The 23,348-nt window shown below is 37.9% G+C and overlaps 4 protein-coding genes and 4 long non-coding RNA genes across 9 annotated transcripts; 5 read left to right on the plus strand and 3 right to left on the minus strand.

Moving 5' to 3' along the window:
* Window positions 1–44: 44 nt before the first annotated feature.
* LOC130686724 (vacuolar protein sorting-associated protein 11 homolog) lies at window positions 45–5,095 on the plus strand. Its single transcript, XM_057509866.2, has 17 exons — window positions 45–203; window positions 404–472; window positions 554–727; window positions 805–1,003; window positions 1,088–1,344; window positions 1,401–1,738; window positions 1,800–2,100; window positions 2,158–2,349; window positions 2,417–2,524; window positions 2,615–2,695; window positions 2,770–3,053; window positions 3,115–3,218; window positions 3,286–3,487; window positions 3,560–3,655; window positions 3,721–3,808; window positions 3,875–4,124; window positions 4,269–5,095. The coding sequence occupies exons 1-17, from the start codon at window positions 189–191 to the stop codon at window positions 4,772–4,774; spliced, it is 3,264 nt and encodes a 1,087-aa protein (XP_057365849.1). The 5' UTR covers window positions 45–188; the 3' UTR covers window positions 4,775–5,095.
* A 454-nt stretch (window positions 5,096–5,549) lies between these two features.
* Window positions 5,550–6,881, plus strand: LOC130686764 (transcription initiation factor TFIID subunit 10-like). The gene is made up of 4 exons (XM_057509925.1): window positions 5,550–5,673; window positions 5,956–6,165; window positions 6,292–6,356; window positions 6,423–6,881. The coding sequence occupies exons 2-4, from the start codon at window positions 5,968–5,970 to the stop codon at window positions 6,628–6,630; spliced, it is 471 nt and encodes a 156-aa protein (XP_057365908.1). The 5' UTR covers window positions 5,550–5,673; window positions 5,956–5,967; the 3' UTR covers window positions 6,631–6,881.
* Window positions 6,882–8,008: 1,127 nt separating this feature from the next.
* LOC130686752 (6-phosphofructo-2-kinase/fructose-2,6-bisphosphatase-like) lies at window positions 8,009–10,375 on the plus strand. The gene is made up of 6 exons (XM_057509910.2): window positions 8,009–8,242; window positions 8,321–8,445; window positions 8,786–8,973; window positions 9,043–9,321; window positions 9,395–9,988; window positions 10,050–10,375. The coding sequence occupies exons 2-6, from the start codon at window positions 8,376–8,378 to the stop codon at window positions 10,107–10,109; spliced, it is 1,191 nt and encodes a 396-aa protein (XP_057365893.1). The 5' UTR covers window positions 8,009–8,242; window positions 8,321–8,375; the 3' UTR covers window positions 10,110–10,375.
* Window positions 10,376–11,396: 1,021 nt separating this feature from the next.
* On the plus strand, window positions 11,397–13,141 carry LOC130687055 (FMR1-interacting protein NUFIP1-like). The gene is made up of 6 exons (XM_057510217.2): window positions 11,397–11,976; window positions 12,035–12,132; window positions 12,187–12,387; window positions 12,474–12,611; window positions 12,682–12,860; window positions 12,925–13,141. Exons 1-6 carry the CDS (start codon window positions 11,534–11,536, stop codon window positions 13,024–13,026), a joined length of 1,161 nt encoding a protein of 386 aa, XP_057366200.1. The 5' UTR covers window positions 11,397–11,533; the 3' UTR covers window positions 13,027–13,141.
* LOC130687056 (uncharacterized) lies at window positions 12,862–13,733 on the minus strand. The gene is made up of 4 exons (XR_009000023.1): window positions 13,613–13,733; window positions 13,450–13,507; window positions 13,119–13,355; window positions 12,862–13,054 (listed from the first exon to the last, which is right to left on the minus strand). It is a non-coding gene; the product is annotated as an uncharacterized LOC130687056 (long non-coding RNA).
* A 68-nt stretch (window positions 13,734–13,801) lies between these two features.
* On the plus strand, window positions 13,802–14,655 carry LOC130687141 (uncharacterized). The gene is made up of 5 exons (XR_009000056.1): window positions 13,802–13,892; window positions 13,946–14,017; window positions 14,069–14,225; window positions 14,296–14,479; window positions 14,542–14,655. It is a non-coding gene; the product is annotated as an uncharacterized LOC130687141 (long non-coding RNA).
* Window positions 14,656–18,535: 3,880 nt separating this feature from the next.
* Window positions 18,536–19,426, minus strand: LOC130687154 (uncharacterized). Its single transcript, XR_009000064.2, has 3 exons — window positions 19,334–19,426; window positions 19,165–19,270; window positions 18,536–19,089 (listed from the first exon to the last, which is right to left on the minus strand). It is a non-coding gene; the product is annotated as an uncharacterized LOC130687154 (long non-coding RNA).
* Window positions 19,427–19,619: 193 nt separating this feature from the next.
* LOC130687142 (uncharacterized) lies at window positions 19,620–20,857 on the minus strand. 2 transcript variants are annotated; one of them, XR_009420540.1, is made up of 3 exons: window positions 20,428–20,857; window positions 20,208–20,361; window positions 19,620–19,801 (listed from the first exon to the last, which is right to left on the minus strand). It is a non-coding gene; the product is annotated as an uncharacterized LOC130687142 (long non-coding RNA). The 2 variants fall into 2 exon arrangements; XR_009000057.2 differs by lacking the exon at window positions 19,620–19,801 and adding an exon at window positions 20,038–20,144.
* Window positions 20,858–23,348: the final 2,491 nt, after the last annotated feature.

Genomic DNA, 23,348 nt, shown 5'->3' on the forward strand with positions numbered 1-23,348 from the left:
TTTCGTTCTTCATTTTGCCAGCCCCTCTATTTTGTTAGGTGGCACCATCATCGATCCAGCTGAAGTCAAAGTCAACATCAGACCAGACGATTTTTCTGGTCGACAATATTTCTGTTTGACATATGATATGCATAAATTATAGTATTATTTAGAGCTGATGCTTCTTCGATCCATATTCATCTGTACCAATGGCTTTCTTCCAGGTGTGTTAATTCAGTTAATTAGATGTGTTATTGTCTCGATTTCCTAAACTGAAAGTTGTCAGTTTATGAGGTTTTAGCTTTTACCGTTCATTAACTGGTCCATCCGCCCACTTCATTGCACAGTTTTTTCTCATTAGTCAAATCGAGGTTGGCGGAATTGTACATTTGATTAACCTACCTATGCTTCTTTTTCTTTACAGTGGAGAAGGTTTAATTTTTTTGAGTTACTGAAGGAAACAGACAATGGTACTTTGGACAGGTCATTCAAGGTAAGGGATTGCTTCAAATATCCATAAATAATTCAAATGGTTAATATGTACTTATGTGACTATAATGTATTTCATTTTAAGGATGTGATAATAACCTGTAGTTCCAGTGGTAGAGGACATCTCATTCTTGGAGACAACTTGGGCCTGGTCCATCTCTTTGACAGACAATATCAACGAGAATCCTTTAAGGCATATAATGTGAATACTAGCCATGTGCTTCAGCTTAAACAGTCATCATTCCTTGGCACTGTTGGTGTAAGTTATCTAGTGGTTTGGATATTATGATTTGGATGATTTGTGTTGATTAAACATTTCTTATTTTATTATTAAAGGAGGATGATCCAGGAATTAACCCAGTCATAAAAATATGGAACATGGAAAAGAAGGACACTCATGGATGCCCAGTATGTGTTCACCTAGTCCGTGCTCTACCAGGCAACCGACCAGTTCCAGTCACAGCTTTCGCTATTGATGAACAAATGCATTTGATGGCTGCTGGATTTGCGGATGGTTCAGTAGTTCTCTACAGAGGTAAGTTTATTGTAAATTATGAAAGGCAAATGTCAATGAAATAAATATTGATTTAGTTATTATTTAATAAACGTTTTTCTGCAGGTGATTTAAGTCGTGAACGTCACAGCAAACAGAAGTTTCTACAGGCTGGAACAAGTCTTATCTCTGGACTTTGTTTACGGACTACCCAGAAAATGTCACATTTATATGTTGCAACACTATCAACAGTAGTGATGTACACAATAGTTTCTAAAGACAAAGAGCAACTTGCCCAACTCGATACAGTGGGTTGCTCTCCTGGCTGTTTTGCCTTTGCCGACTCAAAGCAGGGCCAACATTTCATGATCGCAAGAAATGATGTAAGTTTATAGCAGTGTTTGGAGATGTTTTGATGCCTCATATGTTTTTTCTTTAGGCTGTTTATTGTTATACAATGGAAGGAAAAGGACCCTGTTATGCATTTGAGGGGGAGAAGCTTGACTTACATTGGTTTCGTGGTTACCTAATAATCGTATCTAAAATTGCCGGAAAGGGCGAAGCAGACAGCGACAAGACCACTGTAACCATCTTTGACGTCAATAACAAGTTTATTGCATTTACAGCACCAATCGCCAAAGCTTACCGAGTTATTTCAGAATGGGGATCTCTGCTTGTCCTAACCAAGGATAAAAAGATTCATCAGTTAATGGAAAAAGACTTGCATACAAAACTAGACATTCTTTTCAAAAAGAACCTTTATGACGTTGCAATCAGGTAGTAAATCCTCCACCCTCTAAACGAAATGCCAATAATGTTACTTATCTATTGTTTACAGAGTTGCCAAGAGCCAACAGTATGATATTGAAGGCCTGGTGGAAATATTCAAATTGTACGGGGACCACTTGTACGCCAAGGGAAACCACTCTGGAGCGATGGAGCAGTATTTGAAAACGATCGGTCGTTTAGAGCCGTCATACGTAATAAAAAAATTTTTAGATGCTCAGCGCATCCATCAACTGACAGCCTACTTGCAAGAACTACACAAACAAGGCTTGGCTAGCGAAGATCACACCACGTTACTTCTAAATTGCTATACCAAACTGAGAGATACAGATCGCTTAAACCAGTTTCTAAATGTAATAGTGAATTTTATCGTTAAACCTTTCCTTTTAATGAAATTTTATGTGTTGCAGACTAAAGATCAGCGGAGCGAATTCGATGTCGAAACAGCTATTCGTGTTTGTCGACAAGCGGGCTATTTCGAACAGGCGTTACGCCTTGCTCAAGACCGAGAAAAACATGAATGGCACCTCAAAATACTTTTGGAAGATCTATCCGACTACCGGCAAGCGCTGAAATACATTCAAAATTTGCCTCCAGATTTAGTTGGTTACAAAGTCATGACAATCATTTGTTTCTAAAGACAGCTGTCAGTTTCACTTTATTTGGCAGGCCAAAATAAATCTGCAGGAGTACGGCAATGCCCTACTTGAAGAACTTCCCGACGAAACTACGAAACTGCTATTAGATTTATGTTGCAGCAAGAGCAACAATAACGAAGTAAGAAACTATTTAACTTTGACTTGAGATCGCGATCTTCTTGGAATTTTTATGTAACAAAAAACATGCATTATTTTTTTTTTTGTCTAGGTGTGTAATCCAGAAGAATTTCTGTTGCTTTTCATCAACCGTAACGAAAAATTGGTAGAGTTTCTACAAAACGTATTACAGGTTATTTTCTTTTATCTAGTTTCTAATTACTCGCAATTTTATGTAGAACGATTCGTCTCTATGATTACCTCTAGGTCCACCCTAATTCAAACAGTTCATTGCATTTTGCACTGCTTGAGCAATACCTTTTGATGTGGACGAAAAATATTGCCAACCCGGAGTTGGAAAAGAAAATTACGCTTCTTTTGCAGAATTCTTCCGTCTTGGGTGCCGCAGATCGCGCTCTTTTTCTTTGTCAAACGCATAAATTTCGTCCCGGAATTCTATTCATCTTTGAAAAAACAAAACTTTATGGGGAATTACTCCACTTTTATGCAAACGAGAATAATTTTGAGAGTGTCATTTCAACTTGCAGAAGGTAAAATATGCCCGGGACAATGCAATGGGTAAGATGCTGAATATTTGATTGTGTTTTGTAGGTTCGGTCAGCAAGAACCATCTCTGTGGGTGAGGGCTTTAACATTATCGACTGCAAACGACAAGGTAACTACTGAATGTTTGGCGGAAATCTTGGCGTCCATAGGTAAGACAATTAAATAGTTGTTATGATACTTTTGGAAACCATGTTAATTGGCGCCTGAAAATTGCAGAGAAACTCAAACTTCTTCCTGCCCTTAGAGTGATTGAAATGCTAGGTCGTTCTCCTAACGCTACTTTGGGTCTCGCACGGGATTACTTGATTCGTACTCTTCAGTCAGATCAGTCGAACATCAGTGAAGACGAGAGACTTATCCAGCAATATCGTCAAGAAACTGAAGCAGTCAGGGAAAAAATTAAGGACATAAAGACTAGGTTTATTTTGCAATGACAAGCAATTTGCGAGTTCGCTATTCATAATATTTTTATTTTCATTTTCTCTTGCAGTGCTTTAGTATTTCAAGGTTCTAAATGCAATGTATGTAACCAGCCACTGGAACTGCCGTCAGTCCATTTCCTTTGTCTGCATTCATTCCATCAACAGTAAAAAAAAAAACCTACAATCAATACTATATTCATTAATTTTTATAATTTTTATAATTTTTTAGTTGCTTTGATAGCTATGCTGATAATGAGAATGAATGTCCAGCCTGCCATACGGAAAACAAAAGGATTTTGGACATTGTCCGGGCACAGGCAAGCTATGCGAAATAGTTTACTTGTATTTCCAGTTTAAATTGCCACTCTTTGGCTTTTATTTAGGAGCAGAGCAAAGATCTTCATGAAGCTTTCCATGGGCAACTGGAAAAAGCTGATGACCCGTTTACGGTACTTGCCGACTATTTTGGACGCGGAGTCTTCAACAGCTTACCATCCTGGGAGACGGCTATGTCGGGTCATCAAGGTATTCGTACCGATTTGTCATCTGTTTCTTGGGGGCCACAAAATGCTGGTCCAGGTTTTGAAGCTAAGCTGCGTAAAAGTGAAGGCAAAAGCTCTGCGAATCTTTCAGGTGAATATCTAAATGGAATTTGTTTGTGAATTTTTTTCTGCGTTATTAAACAAAATATATATAATTAAGTTTAGCATATTTGCTGTTGTTAGAGTAAATAAAAGAACCATAAATCTAGGCTGAATGCGGCTTTTCTCTTGTCAGGATTCACAAATGAAGGTCGTGTGAGATTGCAAGAAAATTCTTCGATCCGACCTACACGAATCGATGTGACTGAAGGTCGGTTACGCAACACTGAAGTGATTGGAGCTGCGGAGCGAGTTGCATCGAGCACCGCTGCAGCTACAACTTCTGAAGCAAGACATCGACTTCAGGAAGGCACAAACGCGAAAACTTTTCTAACAATACCGGTAGAAATTCCCCGCCAAACCGTGGTAACGCAGTCGGCTACGAGCGTTCCAAACTATGTAGGAGTGGTTAAAGCGGTTGGCGCTTCCGGTTCATCTGATTTCAGTACGTCACTCAGAAAATCCTCTAATTTATCCCTGCGTAAAGCATACGGCATCCAAGCGAATACAGAACCGGAAAATCCCTTTAAGGAAGACACTTATGACGAAGCAAAAAATCCATTTGCAGATGAACAATCTTCGAATCCCTTCGGTGATGACGAGGATGACTATAATGATAGTCTAAACCCTTTCACTGAATAATATAACTTCTCATCTCAAGTTGATTTAACACAATGTATGCTCTATGCTGTATCCCTCAAGTCTACTTTCCATTATGTTGACTTTATGAAATTAATGCTAAATAGACACGTGAAACAGAATACTAATTGTCATTATTGTTGAACTGTAATTTCGGCAATGGTGGTAGTGATTTTTTCCGTGCTGTTTTTCTTTAGTCTAATGACTAACCTTCTAGCCGCACTACTGTACGTCCTACTGGTGTTAGACACAACAAAAACTAAATAAGCCCGACCTTTCTTATTTTTTGCACGAATATTCGGTGTAATTTAATAACAAACGGCTAACTTGACAAGAAAACGAGTGTATTTTTCTGAATCAGTGTTAAATTTTGAATATACTGTATGATTTTAATGGAATTCTAGATGTCATTTTTGGCCGATTTTACAAAAGTGGTAAGGCCTTTTACTTTTGTTGGTAATAGCCTTTGCACTTTTTATTTTTGGTTAAATTTTAGACTTCGCTTAAAATACATGACTTCGATTAAGAATTGAATGCTTATCACGGAAATCAAACTTATTTTTTAATAGGCCTTATGGTTTTTTAAGTAAATATACGCTCGCCAGTACGCTACAGCGTTAGTAATTTTTAGTCGTAATTTTTTTTTTTTTTTTGGGGGGGGGGGGGGGGGGAACGGATAGATATTTTTTTGGGTGTGTGTAAAACGGATTGCCATAGTTACGAAGGTTCAAAAAATAATAAATGAATAGCAGCGCGCCTGCTGGTCACTTACTGCACTGTACAAGTAAGGTTTCTGGAGTCCTGTCACGTCTGCTGTAGTGTTGTAGTTAAAACAGACAACTCGAAATTTTTAATCGTTCTCCAATCTAAAAAAATACGCACGTTGTACATTTAAGCATAAGGTTAAGGAACTTATATCAAAATTCAACTTTTTAATGTACAAGATTATTATATTACACAAAAACCGTGTAAATGAAACAAGCGTGAAAGTGTTAAGTTTGGTAAAGACGAGTACACTGACCATTGTTGTGGATGATTTATTTCGATTGGTGTTACGTATTTAAAAGATGATTTGATAGAATTAATATTTTTTCACGTGGCATTCTGGGTTTAAAAAATAGCAGAACGCATTGTTTAGAAACACAGTGTTACTGGAATGATGGAATTTTGTTTTTTCTCTTTAGCCATATTGAAAAATGGATGATCAGGATGCACCAGAGTTCATGGATGATGATTCACAGGAAGCAAATTCTCCGGTAGCGGAAAATGATCAAACAGTGTATGAAGATTTGGCTACTGGTCCAAATTTGGAATCGGTGGAAGTTAGTAATACAAGGACATTAGGACAACCACTATCAGATTTCCTTATGACTTTAGAAGATTATACACCTACAGTGAGTAAAATGATAACTATAAGTTGTGAAGGTTTGCCATCAAACAAAACATCTCATTATTTGTATAATAGTTTTTTTTATTTTGATTAATATATAATTTTTATATACTTATTCGTCATTTTCCAGATACCTGATGCCGTTACATGTTCTTACCTGGCCTCATCTGGCTTTGAAGCTTCCGACCCCAGAATGTAAGTTTTCTTTTATTCTTTCCTCCCATTATTCTGCTGCCATAAGACTGTTCTTTTCTGTTGCAGTGTTCGTCTGGTGTCAATTGCTGCTCAGAAGTTCATCTCTGACATAGTAAATGATGCTCTTCAACACTGCAAGATGAGAGGTGCGAACACTGTCCAATCCTCTAAGAACAAGGCAAAAGATAAAAGATATGTCCTAACAATGGAAGATCTTGCCCCTGCCCTTGCAGAATATGGAATTCAAATTCGCAAACCTCCCTATTATTCATAAGGTCTTTAAATTCATCTTACCATTTAAAGCACCATTTTTTCGTATCTTTTAATAAAACCTAATCTTCGGAATCTAATCGTCAAATAGTAGGCCATTTACTTCAAGTCATATCAAGTTATTTATCATTGATGAAAACCAAACTCGTTGAGAAAATCTTTTTGGGTATCACCCTTATGCCGCCTTATCTGCGTAGTACGTTGATCCTTCTGTCCAGGTCAAAATTATATCGCAAATTGAAACTGGTACGCATTCATTCGCAGCAATTCGATCCTCGGCTTAATGTTTCAACCCATCCTGATGGTATCACGCCATTCGTGCCGGATTAACATGGTCTACTACTCTGAAATCAAAGGACACTTCGAAGCCAATCGTCAACCTTGATGAAGATTCGTAGTTTTCTTTAAATTTTACATGACCTAAATCGCCTCAAATTATCGAAAAGCGAATGGCCTTTATCGATGCTTATTCAAGGAATTATAGAACATAGTTTTGTGTAGCAGTCAAAGTGGCCTTGCATTTACGGGCGTCTTGAGGACCTTGAAATACTATAACGTTCATGAAACCGGAACTTCAGAACGGTGAAGTTCATGAAGGCCTATAAAGCGGAATTTTGTAAAAACAAAAAACTGTGTGTGTTTAGAATTGTTTGGTAATAACAACGAATGTTTCAATGTACAAACACCGCACATACGATATCTAACGTGCTTTTTTGGTAAATTTCCGCATAGATAACGTAACACCCTGTGGCCACTGGAACCGAAACTTTCCACATCACTCCTCCTCTCACTATTCATCAGGACCCCGCCCCATCCTGAAACTTGTTTACTAGAAAACTCAGGCATGACACAAAACACAAAAAAACACACGCAGGAAGACGTGCTCAGCTTAACATATAAACAACCCATCACCCAAAGTCTTGGCTCCAGTCCTGTTTGATCAGTCAAACAACATTTTACTCCTATCCTTACTTCGTTTCGAAAATCTACTAGCCAGGGGAATAACAGGTGAGGTCTTGAGTTGCCATTACTTTTCAAAAGCGGCCTACGTGATATTTCCACCATCTAAAAACATGTCATAGCTTGGCGTTTGGCCAATACTTATTTATATGTATAGTTGTACGTGATCAACTCGCCAGAGCATAAAAAGGGTATCGATGACGAACCGAATGAATCTCCTTAAAATTTGTTTGTGTTTTCCTTGGACATTTATGGTACAACTAATATCTCTCGACGCATATGTCAGAGAAGTTTTTTATTCTAAAACTTTTGCTTTTTACCAATTCTTTCTTCCTCCCAATATTCATCGCCGTTCTTTCAATGTATTGGTTTATTCGCCCACTTTGTTGACATCGATTCAGCCACGAGTGGCCGCAAGGCTGCGCGCTACGCTGCGCGCGTGTTTGGTACACTGCGCCCCCCTATCTACGTATGTGCTTCCCCTTCACTCGACCTCAAGTCTGTAGCCAGGAAAGTCGCGAGTGCCGCTCGAGCGTCTCTGATAAAAACACCCACACGAGAGTGACTTTCTTATAGTTATCTTTTGATTTTCTAACCAACACTTTTTAAATTACTGAATGCTCCAAGTATGTCCTTGGTTTTGCAAAAGTTATCAGGTGTGATTGGATTGGATCACTGACGATAAAGATTTTTCGATTGTTAATTCAAAAATTTTTTTGGCTATTATTTTTTAGTTACTACAGCATTTTGTGAAGACAGTGTTTCGTATTGCTTCAACTTTAACCCTGCATGATGCTTGTCATTTTAACGGAAAGACTTGCACAAATCCTCGAGTGGCTCAAAAGCGTCGCTGGATATAGTAAGTCGTAGTAACGTTTGTTTGTTTTGTTCGCTTTTTTTATGTTTTTGAATCCATCATTTTTGTGTTTGTTTTTTTAATCATTTGAAATTTTTGACGTGTGGCCTCAAAATTTTAACGTTGGAAAGTGAAATGAATTACTTTGTTTGAAACATTGAAGCCATATGTGCGTTTCAGAGAATACCTTTATCCACCCCTTGCTCGAAATGCAACTGAAAAAAGGGAGAAAAAGCACGTTTGGAAACCTGTTTCTGGCAAGAACATTTCGCCGCCGAGGGAAACAACCTTTTGGGATTTGAAACTAATCTTTCACCATTTCGTTTATATCTTTTTTTCGTAGGTGTGGTCGAATCGAATTCGAAGGCTCTAAACGTTTCTCGTACCCAACGGGGTAAGGATCGACCCCCTCTAGATTGTTTTCCACGGATGAATCATTCCCTTAGGCTGGCTGTTGGTCAGTCATCGTCTCTATCGGAACTTTCCACACAAGCAGATGACTGTATTTTGGTGGATGGAAAAAACGTTTCTGTGAGTTTTTTCGCGATTTGAATTTTCGATTTTTTATTAACGATCTACTCATTTTTTTTTCACCTGCAGTTCTTAAAGCTTTCTGACTTGTCCGGAGACTCCAAAAAGGATTTGTGCAGAAGATTGGTGGCTTCCAATGGCCAGGATGTGTTCCTCATGGGTATCTCATACAGCGAAGCACAATCTCTTACGAATTGCCGAGATTTCCCAAAGACCAGCAGCCAAACCTTGCCTCGTTGTCGGAGTTACCGATTGCGCAAAACCCAACTAATGGCTGATCCATTTGATACACTTTCTTCAGTCGTTAATCAAGTAAACAACAAAAATCGCACACTCTACTTTAGCCGGGTAATTATTAAATTTATGTTTTTGACGAAAAGAAAAGAAATGAGAAGAGTTAATGTGCAATAATTTTTTTCAGCATGGTGAGAGTGAATATAACGTTCTGGGCAAAGTTGGAGGTGATGCAGATCTTTCCTCACGCGGCCGCCAATACGCCGATTGCTTGGCCGAATACGTCAATAGCACCTTGGGGTCTATTCCGGGATTCAAATTGTGGACCTCTTGTCTGAAACGCACAATTCAAACGGCCAAAAACATCAAGGCACCTCAAGAGCACATGGAGGCGCTGAACGAGTTAGACACTGGCGTTTGTGATGGACTCACTTATGAGGAAATCGCCGAGCGCTATCCAATCGAATTTGCTGCTCGTGACGACGACAAATTTCACTACCGTTATCCAGAAGGCGAGTCCTATTTTGACCTGCTACTTCGCGTCCAACCAGTTCTGAACCGTCTGAAGGTCGAGGACAATGTTATGGTGATCGCACACCAGGCGGTTCTGCGTTGCCTGCTGGCAGCGTTGCTCAACAAGGATGAAAAAGAATTGCCGTATATCCATACACCCCTCCACACGGTAATGCGGCTGTCATTTAAACCGGACGATGGAGGTCGCCATTTGGATCTTATACCGCTAAGCATCGAGTGCGTTGAAACACACAGGGCCAAACCTGAGGTACATCCACAATCTAGTTCTTACAATTTAGAAATATTTATAAAGTTTTATTCATTTGTAGAATTGTAGTCTCACGCGTACTGCCGAGGAGGCGCTTATAACCGTTCCTGCACATTTCTGAAAATATGCCTGCATCCAATAAAATCCTATGGCATAAAACCCACGCGAAAGATTGATAAACAATGGGGTTCAACATGTACGGTCGGTTTTTCTCAATCTTGGTTCTTTCCATATTGTAACCTTTTTTATATATCTGTGATTATACTCGCATAATGTACCGAATGCTTGAAGAATTTAAAACTATATTTGAGGGGATCTTGATTTTTTTTAATTAGAAAAAACTGGAATACAACGCTGGTATTTGGCTCCCAAATGAGCCTTCGACTAGCCAAATATTTCACCAAAATCGGTACGTTTAATTACCACCGCTGTGTTAGACTATTTTTAACACCGGACCAAAAAGAAGACAAAACAGAAACTCTAAAATGATTTTTCCCCGAGAAATCCCTGTTTTATTTTCGAACGCTGCGACCGATTTGTCTTGTTTGAGCCGAACTACTACGGCATTCGATTTCATCCCAAAAACTAGTACTTTGTTCTTTAAAAATACTTTCTAGAACCACATAACGTCGCCTTCTTGTGGAATCGATATACTTGATAATGAATTAACATACACAACTTGCGGTTTGTTTATTTTAATCATGCGAATAGTGTCTACATAATGACTTGCAAGCGCTTACCGCAAGCTGTTGGCAGTTTTGATACTCATATGGCCTGGGGTAGTAAAATTACAAAGTTATTCTTGTAAAATGGGTCATAATAGTTGATTTGACGAAGAACTGGAACTATTCCAAGTCGCACGGTGACGGAAGCCAGTGTAAATAGAGCATCTAAGAATGCTAGAAAAGAAAATATCTGAGGAACCGTAAAAAACCATTGCTTAACAAAATGTGGTTCTTGGATGCTTAAAGCGCCGGCCTGGATCCGAATTTGCATTTTTTCCGTTGGACGTCCGTTTGGGCGAAAGGAAGACCTTTTTCACTTAAATACCAATACTTCCATCATCTAGTAAAAGATGTCCAAATTTCCAGATTTTCAATTTTCCATTCCATTTTTATTTCCAGCATCCAAGATCCAGTCATCTGGCAGGGTAGTACATTTTATGGTCTGTGCTCCGTGTTAAAACCCCTAAAAAAAGCCACACCCCCTTGCATTTCAGCAAGCCAAATTTTTAAGGAGTTACTCGGGCTTACTCCGACCGAATGATCCACACCATGCGGAGATTTCATGTATTAAAACACAAAGTGCCAGTTCGACATCAACTAGGATGTCGGTGAATGATGTTTAATGTTATGGCAACGTTGCAAAAGTACATTTAGTAGCAGACTACAATTTAATATATTTTAGATGATTTAAAGAGCTGGAGTACATGTGGTCTTCGAAATTTTTTTCTGACTCTTGTGCGTTAGTTCCAAAATCATTAAATTTAACTTGTTGATGAAGCTTTTAATGTTTCAAAACCGTGTAAGCTCTTTATGATTTCAAATGGCATTACCTAATCCTTTTGCTTGTGGCACACTTCATAAACCAAGTTTTACCCCTGTTTCATCACACAAAAATACAAATTTAAATCCTGGCCCAGGATTACCACACGCACCTCAACCTCAGTATAGTGGCGATAGTATGGCAAGAATGCTTCAAAGTGATGCGAAACAAAAGACGTTTGAGCTCCAAAAAAACAACTTTCAAAGCTCACAGTTTCAATCTTTCTCATGTGATCGTTGTGATCGTTCATTTAGATCTCATGAACTCTTAAACATTCATATATCTGAACACATTCACTGTGGAATAAATGGATGCCCATTTGTAGCACATCCTAAAATCGTGGAGAAGCACATACAAATGCAGCATGAGACGGGCCTTGCTGAACAAATAATGCGGCTAAACACCCCAGAGGAAATTCAAAAATGGAGAGAAGAAAGACGGAAGTATTTTAAACAATGGCCATTCCATTTAAATATTATTGCAATTAATTCTTTCTTGTAGCCGATTTCCCTCTACTGCCAATGTTGCACGTCGACAAGCTGAGCAGAAAGAAAGATTAGAAAGAGGAGAACTTCTATATGAACCTAAAAAAAAGTTTGGTATGAAGTGGCAGTAGAATACTTTTTAGTTTCATTATTAAATCAATTTTGCAGCCAGTAATAGAAAACAGCAAGAGAAAGGAGATAGGGGAGGAGGTTGGGATGCAAGAAGAAATAAGAACAGGAAGAATAATGGTAAAACAGAAAAAAAAAGTAATAACATACCACATCAACAATTCAAACCTGAATTTTCACAAAATGTTTCAATACCACATGAAACGAAGCCCTTTAACAGTATGGAAACACCAGAATCAAGTAGAGGTTTTATCTAAATTTGCCTGAACATGGTTTATAACACAATTTACCTTTATGATGGGCTTATTTACAATTTGTGTTTTTAGTAAATATTAAACAGGACTTGAACGATGGTGAAATAATATCGGACAATAAGGAAAAAATTTACTCAGGGGTACAACCTGTTAGTAGTGCGTTGGCCAATTTGATAAGCTATGCCTCTGATTCTGAAGACAACATGGCAGGTGAAGGAAGTGAAAACGCAGCTAAGGTCTTATTCATATGTGCTTATCTTCTTTGTCGCCCATGTTCCAGATACAAAGAAAGCGAAATTAATTCAAAAAGAAGCAGAAAACCCTGCCATGAACTGCCCGAAGGAAAGTCACCCAAAACCCACTAAGCGTAGGAAGAAGGGGAAAACCCAAAAAAGTGCTGTAACTGTACCAGCTCTTAAAGAGCTTGTTCGCCCAAAGAGACTGACACTCCTGCAAAAGGTTTTATTTAAAAAATTTATTTGCCTGTAACCTTAGATTAAACCAAGATTAAATTTTTTTACAGCTGTTGCAAGGTGAAATTTTGCATGAACGTAATATTATTCTCCAGTGTGTGCATTTTATTGTTCAGCAGAATTTCTTCGGTATGAATCAAGGAACAGTTTGAGTGGTAACAGCAGAAGCAGATGCAGTAACTAAAACAATGAGGGAAATATCCATGGAAAAGTATTGAATTTTTTACATACTTGATTTAAGTACCTCAATCTTGTATATGATCTGTGTGGTTAATTTGTTGGCACTCTCCATATGGATAAGTGTTGATTAAATATGTAATCAAAAGTTAATCCCATCTTGTTTCCTTTTCAAAAAGCTTGGGCATGACAACAGTTTGTGATGAAAGATATTTTAAAAAATTGTGACCATGACTTCTCTTAGAAGACCGGATTTATCGTACAAATAGTATGATACAGGTAGGTGGCCCTAATACTTTTTCGTCTTCAAGTAAAATTTTTTATTTGGTTAAAGATAAATGGTCTCGATAAACAACTAAATGAATGTCTCTAGAAATGCAGTAAAAAACTATAAGTACCCTGATATGAAAAGGCAAAATTCCTTTAGGATTTCCAGTAGTAACTTTATAGCAGTGTCTGCCACAAAAAAAAACAAAACAAAGATAATTAGTCTTGAACTGCTTAATACTGAATGATTTGGAGGGTGGACATAGCCTCCCCAGATAGGCTAAAAATTTTTACCTTTTTGTCCACTACCATGTAAGATCTTTCTTTAACCACTGTTATATGGCAATCCGTTTTACCCAAAAAAAAAAAAAAAAAACATTTCGGAAAAAAAAATCACACTTTTTTCTTTTTTCCGACCTGTAGCCATCTACCGCTGAGATTCGTTATTATAGGCATGTAGGTAATTTGAGTCCATTGGATCCCATTGGCAGTTAGGTGAGTAGCGTGGCTGGAGAAAAACGCGTGGCTGGAGAAAAATATTTAAAAATGAATAAGAAAATTAAAGATAAGGATGGTAAGTACAAAGATTATTATATTAGTTTTCAATTATTAATTATTGTTTTTTAGCTCTAATTATGAACCTGCAGGCTCAATTATAGCAACAGCAGAAAATATTAGGTGACAACAAAACTATGGATGGTAATATGTAATGATTGTATTTGTGTTCTTTTATTCATTTTTGTTTTTTAGCTCAAACTTTCAGTCTACAAGCTCAGTTACTAGTTTACTCAGTTACAGGAAAAAAAACAAGTTACAACGGGACACTTTCCAAACAGTGAAGGAGGTTTTTCCAAACTCATCCCTAACTGAACGTGAGGATGAGTTGGCATTAGGCGTACACAGTCAGGTACCTAAACTTTTCAAATAAGAATGCAAAATAAGCATAGAATTTTAACAAGCAATGATTTATTGTTAAGTTATTCAGTCCACCATCAGACAGTGTGTTAAATTTAAATTCTGTTAGTGCTGCACTAAAAGAATTGTTCGTAATCAGTCCATGCAACGATGGAACTGAACAATTGTGGGACCGTATTTGGGCCAAAAATGGGTGTGGTACGGAAACCCAGAAATGGCACGAGTTCAACCTAAAACATGGATTAGGTACTTCCCGGTTCTTTGTCTATCGAAAAAGTATTTTCAATGCTATTATTTTGCATTCACAGAATTTTAGCGGGGGATCAAGTCAAGTCTGGAAGTGTTACAGGATGGAAGAGTCAGCCTGTAGTTGAAAAAACACTGAGAGTACATTGCCGTTAAGGTGTGAGGTGAAGTAATAGTGATGCAAATTGTCTAATGAGAAGTACCATCTTGTGTTAATGAATATGATACAACAGCAATCCTTTATAGTTCTGTCACAGCTAGAAGCCTGAAATAATTCTGCTTCTCTGGCTAAAGAACAACTTGTCCTTTATGTTCACAGTGTTGGTGAAACTGGGTACTTAAATGGCCCTAAAGATGTTTTAATTTTGCTGCCGTTGCAGAGATGAACATCATACATGGACTCTTTAGGTATGAAAGGAATTTTCTTCAAATAATTTTGAATTTATGACAAAGAATTTCTCTTCCTTTTTGCCAACCAGGTCTTATCTACAAAAAAAAATTTTATCCAATAGGAAAGGATTTTCATATACTGGGAACACAACTATCAACAATGCAACATTCTACGGGTGCTAGTTTATCATTCAAGAGCCTTATACAATGATGTTAATCTGCAATTTGTATGTCCTTTCCCAAGCTTCCACCAGAAGTTGAATCTATGAGTCATGTAAGTTCCATGATCAACAATTGATGTGTTTAACGGTGTTGTTTTTCTTTTCTCAATATAGGTTAATAGTAACATTGGATCTGAAAAGATTCTTGGTTGGGGCAAGACACTGAATAAATTGTATTGATTGGATGGATGACATGACATTTCTATACTTAATTCGGATTCCCCAGACGGTATTTGATATTAAAAAAATTGAAGTGCATATCTGGGCTCCCTTCTTTTCTGAAGCCCCGTTTCCCCTTGACTCATAATAAGCCCGTAGGGGGTCATGCCCCTACTGTACGGTATATATAAAAACAACATATACCGAGGTTTGGAGGGCTCTGGCCGGAAAGGGGACGTGGGGTGCCGCTTCGTCCGATGATGTGTTCACGGAGGGTGACGTGGCTGCCCACAAATCCGAACTAAAGGTTAATCGCTCCTGTAAAAATGTTCCAAATCTTCAGCTCTTCTTCCGGCTTCTCTTAGCCAATCACCGGGTAATCTCCCCGGTGGGTCAACAAGGCAGTGTCTCCCCCTGCCTGGGTTGACAGCAACTTTTGAAAGGGCTATTGTGCCTTTTTAAAGTTGCAAAAATAATTGTAATGTGCAGAGAATTGTCAATAAAAATTTTTTTATAAAATATTATTTGCAAAATTTGTTTCTTTCATTGTCTATGTTCACACATTACATTTGTCAACTTTTTTTTTTATTTAGCTTGATCAATTCACCTTTATTGTTTTTGCCACCTTTGATGTTGAACATTGTTTCCATTGGTTTATCGTTTATCTGTAAGTATTTAATTATCATCTATTATACTCTTTGAATTCTTCAGTTTAGATTCGAGGAACATAGTATATTGCCGATTTTGTTTTCTGAAGAAATTTTGTATTTGTATTATATTTTACTCGTATGGGAACCGATCCCCAGACCTTCAGTGTGCAACGCCGATGCTCTAACATTGAGCCACGAGATATGTTTAAATTTTCTTATTATCCCATATACTGTGTTATCGTCTAGGCCGTTTGTGCAGTCTTGCACAAGTATATGCTTATCTTTCTTCAGTTTTCATAAGGTCTATAGCTCTGTGGTAGAGCCTCTAGCTGCGATACCTGTTATCCTGGGTTCAAACCTCATCAGATGTATATAACTGAAGCAGAATAAATGTGGAAAAGAATATAGCAGCATTGCATTTCAATTTTATTCTAAGTGTAAATGTAAGTCCGTAGGAAATATAATAGGAAATATTCGTTAATTGCTTATAAGTTCATGGTTGGAATCATGGTAACGCATGTGGTTGTCATGCTGGAATACTAGGGTTCGTTCCCCATGTCAGTTAATGTGTAATTAAATAATGAATACAAAAGTATATAGAGTAAAAGTTTTTATTGTCCCTCCTTCCACCCACATATCCACCACTTTACATACATTTTAATACAATATACAAAATACAATACACACACAAATACATACAACTAACTCGTTGGCTGCCACGCCACCATATTCTACAGTTGCTACTGTCGCTATCGAAGGGATAGCGACCAACGGGGCCGGGTAGGCCGGGCTGAAACTGACGATGAGACCTTTCCGGGAATGCACACCCCAGGTCTACATCGCCGTCTCGTTCAAGGGAATTCCCTATGGTGCATTGCCTAAAGGGCCGTTCGGCCAATCTTGGGCAGTGGCGCTGCTCCACCCCATGGCAGATAGACCATGGAGCAGAACAGCGCGGCCCGTCCCTGTCAAGCTACAAAAAAAAGGGGATAAAAGTGTGTGGGTGGCAGCCAACGGGTTAATTTGCAAGACCTAATACAACATAAAACAAAACACAACCATACCACGAAGACGAGGCGACCACGAGGTGACGAAGGGGCGATAGGGGAGGTGAAGACGGGGCGATGGGCGAGGCTGAGATGGGACGACGGGCGAGGCGAAGACGGGCGACTGGCGAGGCGAAGTCGGGACGACAGGCGATGCGAAGACGGGACGACGGGCGAGGCGAAGTCGGGATGACGGGCGATGCAAAGTCGGGACGACGGGCGAAGCGAAGACGGGGCGACGGGCGAAGCGAAGACGGGGCGACGGGCGAAGCGAAGACGGGACGACGGGCGAAGCGAAGACGGGACGACGGGCGAAGCGAAGACGGGACGACGGGCGAAGCGAAGACGGGACGACGGGCGAAGCGAAGACGGGACGACGGGCGAAGCGAAGACGGGATGACGGGCGAGGTGACGACGGGTGCGGCGAAGACGAAGAAGGTTTTGTTCTAAATTGTAAAAGTAAAGATAAAGAACTAGTTAGTGGGAAATATAAGATTGTTGTTGTAACCAAACGTTGAAAGCAATTTGACTTACTTCTGCTGTCCGATGGCTAGAAAGACTGTAGGGCCAGCAAATAGGCAGCAGACGGCTAAGAGTTGGCAATTCTATGGTTGAATGTTCAATTTAAATAAAAAAGCAAACTATATGAGGCATAAGAAAAATTCTAAATGCCAATAGAAATTGTGTTGAGGTACATGTCTGTGTCCGTTGGTAGGCTAAGTAGAGATTACAACTGCCTAAATGACTGTCATTACAGTTGACACTGCAACGAAGATGAATATGGTGCATCACTCAGATCACGATTGACAGGAGACCACGAGTGGTTAAAGAGTAGAAGAACGATATTATGGTATTCCTACCCATAGGATTTGCATCTTTGGTGACATTCCTCAACGGGAAGTATTCTTTACAAATGAAGTTTCATGAGCTAAACCTTAAAAGCAAAATCCGTCAATGAGATTCTGATAACAAAACATTAGTCTTATACCTCTCAATGAGCGTTGGTATAGTTTGATGAATGCAACGTAGTAGGTTGCTAATAGTTTTCTGGTTTGACAGCTGACACAGGTGACTACAAGACATGTACCACAAACACCAAGCATTCTGTGGGCTTCACTTCTAAAACACACTCAGGGATGAAAACGTACAGAAGCACCATTAGATTTTCTTAAGTTTTCCATTGGAATATGACATATTTAACAGAAACTTTCGAACACAGCTTTCACCGCTCCCACATAGTCAGCAAGTAAATAGTGGCACAGCAGCGTCATCTTGTTTTCTAATTAACAACCAAAAAATTCATAAAAATTGATAATCTTGCTTTTTTGAGACGGGAGCTGCACTGATGTGAACTCTTTAAACATACTTTTAGAGCGTGAATCCCCCCCCCCACCCCTATATTTGTCTATTACCATTTTAATTTTATTTTTACAAATGCAGCGACCAAGACAACGAACGGCATTTTTAAAATATAGCGATTTAACATGTTTTTGAGCCCGATTTTTTCACTGCCTTTTATTTATTTATCCAAAAAACCTAAATATTTCTAGGAAAATACATGATTTGGGTTCACAGTTCACCAAGGATGTTGATTGCGTTTCACTCACATCTAAAAATTTCGCACGTTGACATATCTCTAGATTGTTAGCTAGTCAACATCTGTATGATAATACAATTTTCTTTTTTTTAACAGCTGCAATGGTTTTTCGATAATAAGTTCCACGGAAAAATTTCTCCATTGTGACAAGGACGCCAATTGTGCGTTATCTTGTGCCTATTTTCAATTAAATGGATACGCCGTCACTTTTCTGCTCGGAAGAGCTCACTTTAGCCTGGAATATTGTTTTGAATGGTGTAATTAGTATACATTGCATACATTAGATCGGATCTATTACTTTTTGGCATACGATCTTTAATTGTGTGAGGCTGTCAAATCGTCGACAGGCGGTATCTAAAGGAGGAAAACAGCTAAGAGGTTGCGGACTCATCAATAAACGCAAAACTATTACAAAATTATAAAGATAGCGTGAAACCAAAGCGTAAAGAAAATTAATTTTTGTTTCCAGCACTTCAGTACAGGTATCATCGTCAGCGTGGGCACAGGTGATTTTTCCATGTTCATTGTTTCAGGTCACCAACTTCTACTAGATGCGTCAAGAGGAAATGAGGTTACACGAACAGAAAATTAACCATACAATTCAACTGATAGATAAAAATACCATGATGCGTGGAAGTGAAACACACCACATCACAACTGTTAAAACTGTCAGAACATTCACCACCCATGCAAAACATTTTCTGATTCATTAATCTTCATCACCTAGCCTATACCAAGAAAACCAAACACAAGTAGTGCAGAACATTTTGCCGCTGAAAGTTAACATATACCTGACAAATTTACTGCAGACCAGCAATTCCTGATGGACTCCTACACAACATTCCAGATAAACAAAACAGTAGTAATTCCTAAACAAACATCTTACAATAGCGGTAAATATAACTTCTCACATGAACAATAAATATGAACGTTGGTTTGTTGGTTGAATTTGGAAATGGCTTACTAGTTGGAATAAGTTTTTTTTCTTTTACCCCAAATTTGCTTTCCGGGCAGCGCACTTCCAACCTTCTGTGCTGATTACAGTATCTGCATGACCCGCTGCAGAATTATCACAAGTGAAGAGGAAATCGGGTCACAGAAACAAAGGGGCCCAGGTACACATTTATTTTCTTTAAGTACCATAACGCGTGAAATAAACGAATCCGAGGAGCTTCGGTCATCATTCCAACTACCATAATTTTTTTGGCACTGAGCCTCCGTCAATTTTCTTTCCCAATTCTTTATAATTACGAATCTTCCTTTAGAAAAATAAAACAAGAATTAGTATAAATTTCTTGCCAATTGAATCACATAAAACTGTGGAATCCTAGAGACATAATATTTTGCAAACTCTTCGAATCCCTTGAAAGCAGAAAACTTTCTGCTAAAAGATCCATGTAAGCCAGATACAGGTCAACTGGTACTTCCTTTTCGACTGGCATTGGCAGTGATAAATAACAAGTAGGAACAAATGCAACCGAGACCTCATCCGACCCCAGACACACCAAAGCCAAGTTCAATACCCAACTAAAGAGACCTACTACTACAGAATCTTTCTGTATTCTACTTATGATAAAATACCCAACATTCATGTGCAGCTTCCTGAAAAATAAAATGAGTTGGAACACAAATGAACCTTGTTAATAAAAAAAATTAGCTATTCACCTATATTTTGTCAGTGTCCATCGATGCAAGACTTCTTCAAAATCGGATTCAGATGTTCGTCTAAGTCCCCGAGAACAACGTAGAGTAGTTCTCGCGAAGCAGGGTGCTGGTATCCTGAAAATTGCGGAGCAAATCTACCGACTTGCAACTTACCCTATTTAAAACCGTTATGATGCACAAGTTAAAAACCTAGCTTTTACAAAGCAAGTAAATGGTATACCTTAAATACATTCAAAGGTAATGCATGGTCACCTTGGCAAGGTGTTCGCCAGACCACATCGTTCGTACAAGACGGCGACGAACATTTGCAGTTCTTCCCTTGAATTTCACCTACAAAAAGCAAGGTCTGCCACGTTCGGCTGCCGTGATATAACCAGCCGCTACGACGCTATGTTAAACGTGGCCATCAGCAGCTCAGCTCAGCACAGCACCTGGGCCACCTAGCGACTAGCCCACTACAAGACTAAAGCAAATATTTTGTTTGACAAATAAGACTTTAATTGGGTGTTGAGAATAATGAGTTTCTATAAATTAGCACTTCCTAAAAAGTTAAATTAAATTACAAATGAAGTAATTACTAAATTTTAAAAAAATAATTAATGAATTTAGTCTATTGCAAATTTGCCCATTTTCGGCCAAAACACGGTCCCACAATTGTTCAATTCCTTCGCTGCATGGACTTATTACTAACCATTCTTTTAGTGCAGCACTAACAGAATTTAAATTTAACACACTGTCACGTGGTGGACTGAATAACTAAACAATAAATCATTGCTTGTTAAAATTCTGACTAATACTAACCTAACCTAAAATACTAACCTAACAATTCTTTTAGTGCAGCACTAACAGAATTTAACTTTAACACACTGTCAGGTGGTAGACTGAATAACTAAGTAATAAATAATTGTTTGTTAAAATTCTATACTTATTTTGAATTCTTATTTGAAAAGTTTAGGTACCTGACTGTGTTCGCCTAATGCCAACTCATCCTCACATTCAGTTAGGGAAGTTTTGAAAAACCTCCTTCACTGTTTGGAAACTGTTCCATTCCAATTTGTTTTTTTCCCCTAGCCGAGCTTGTAGACTCAAAATTTGAGCTACAAAACACAAATGAATAAAAGCAAATAAATAGAATCATTACGTATTAGGCCTTACCATCCTTAGCTTTGCTGTTATCTAATATTTTGTTGTTCCAATAATTGGGCCTGCAGCTTCATAATTTGATCTAATAAACAATAATTCATAATTGAAAACCAATATAATAATCTTTATACTTACCATCCTTTTGTTGTATTATCTTATCCATTTTTCATTTGTTCCTCCAACCACGCTACTGAACTAGTGTTGGCGACTATCAAACCTCAAAACGATATATCGATATTTTTAGATAGTTTTTTGGCGAGTATCGATACAAATGTCATGAAATTCAATATTTTTATCGTCTGCTTTACTTTACAAGTCTTAACAGATAATTTTAGTCATACATATCAGTGTTGCCTTATGAAATATAATAGATTTTTGTTGAAATTTGTATTACATGAACATAAAATGTAGAGAAAATAATAATTTACCATTGCACAAATGTATTTATCGTCAGGATATAAAAATATGTATTTCAAATTTAAAAAAAAATCTTGCAGACGGATTCGAACTTCTGTACTACGTATTGCGAGCGCGGAATTGATCCACAACGCTAACTCTCCACAATTTGTGTGTGTCAGGCAATAAGTCCAACGTTTGGTGCCGAGTATCGATACTAATTTCAGAAGCAACTGTTACTTACCGTCATCTGCTTTATCAACGATGCTAAACAGAATACTATTTTGCTATGAAAATCTGTTACATTTATAAATTACAAATCTTATTTTATTAGTATCGTAAACGCCTCAGTTAACAGAGAGCGATTATCCTAAATTTTTATTACTCAGATACGTTTAAAATATAATGTCTAGCAGATTGTAAAAAAAAATAGATAACTAGACCTAAACCCCTAAACAGATTTGAACTCGAGAATTCCGAATCCCAATCGCAGTACTTATCCACAGCGCTACTCCCTCATGACATATGATAGCAAAGCAATACATAATAATAGTGTTAACGAGTATCGATACAAATTGCAGACTACACATCGAAATTCGTCGTCTGTTTTACGTAGGGCTAAACAGTATGTTGCAAAGGCAATGAAAACAAATATTTTCAGGTTTCTTCTCTCATTTACATTTTGATTTCTTTGAATTCTTAATGTCCCACTATGCAATTAATAAAAAATTTTGATTGTGAAATTACGGAGTGCGTAAAATAGCGCGTAAAAAATACATTGCAATACTCTTTCAAGAAAGCAAAATTCCCAAATGAGGATTCGAACTCCGATACTTTACATCACGAAGCTTGCGCTTTAACCACAACGATACACTTATTTATTTATTATAATTATTTAATTATTTGTGTTCCTTTGTTTATGTGTTGCGTATAGAAGAAAATACAACTGCTACCATGATCTTCTAAATTCTGTGTCTTATGTTTTATGGCAATTAAATGCTATGCTTTATAACATTTTAGTTCTGTCAAATAAGTATTTTCCAGAAATGTAAGGTATCCAATAAAAAATGCCATATGCTGGGATCGAACACGGTTCTATTTTGTGGCGTGCTGTATCTTAAACCACTGGACCACTTCGATATTGCATAATCGACAAATTCAAAAGAATTAATTGTTATCGGGTAGTATCGATACAAATTGCAGACGAAAATCTAACATTACTGTCGTCTGCAACGATTTAGATTGAAGATTTGTTTACTATTGATATCAGGGTTGCCACCGCAAATTAATAGTATTCTTATACAGCAAATTTACTTTTATTAACGGCACAATATTTATATAAGACTGTAATGCAAAATATTTGTGAATTCCCGTTAATAACCATCTACAACATATTTTTGCAATAATTAAAAATAGTTAAAAACTATGTCTCCTATGAGGGTTGAACTCCGTACCTTTATATCCTGAGCCACATCTTCTTCCACATAGCCATGACGTTCTTGGAAAATTTGTAACCAGCAAGGTGGTATTGGTGTGGGATAGTATCGATACAAATTGCAGACGAATATCTAATTTTATCGTCGTCTGCTCAATTTTACGAAG

This window comes from Daphnia carinata, chromosome 2 (genome assembly GCF_022539665.2).
Source record: "Daphnia carinata strain CSIRO-1 chromosome 2, CSIRO_AGI_Dcar_HiC_V3, whole genome shotgun sequence".
Taxonomy (NCBI): Eukaryota; Metazoa; Arthropoda; class Branchiopoda; order Diplostraca; family Daphniidae; genus Daphnia; species Daphnia carinata.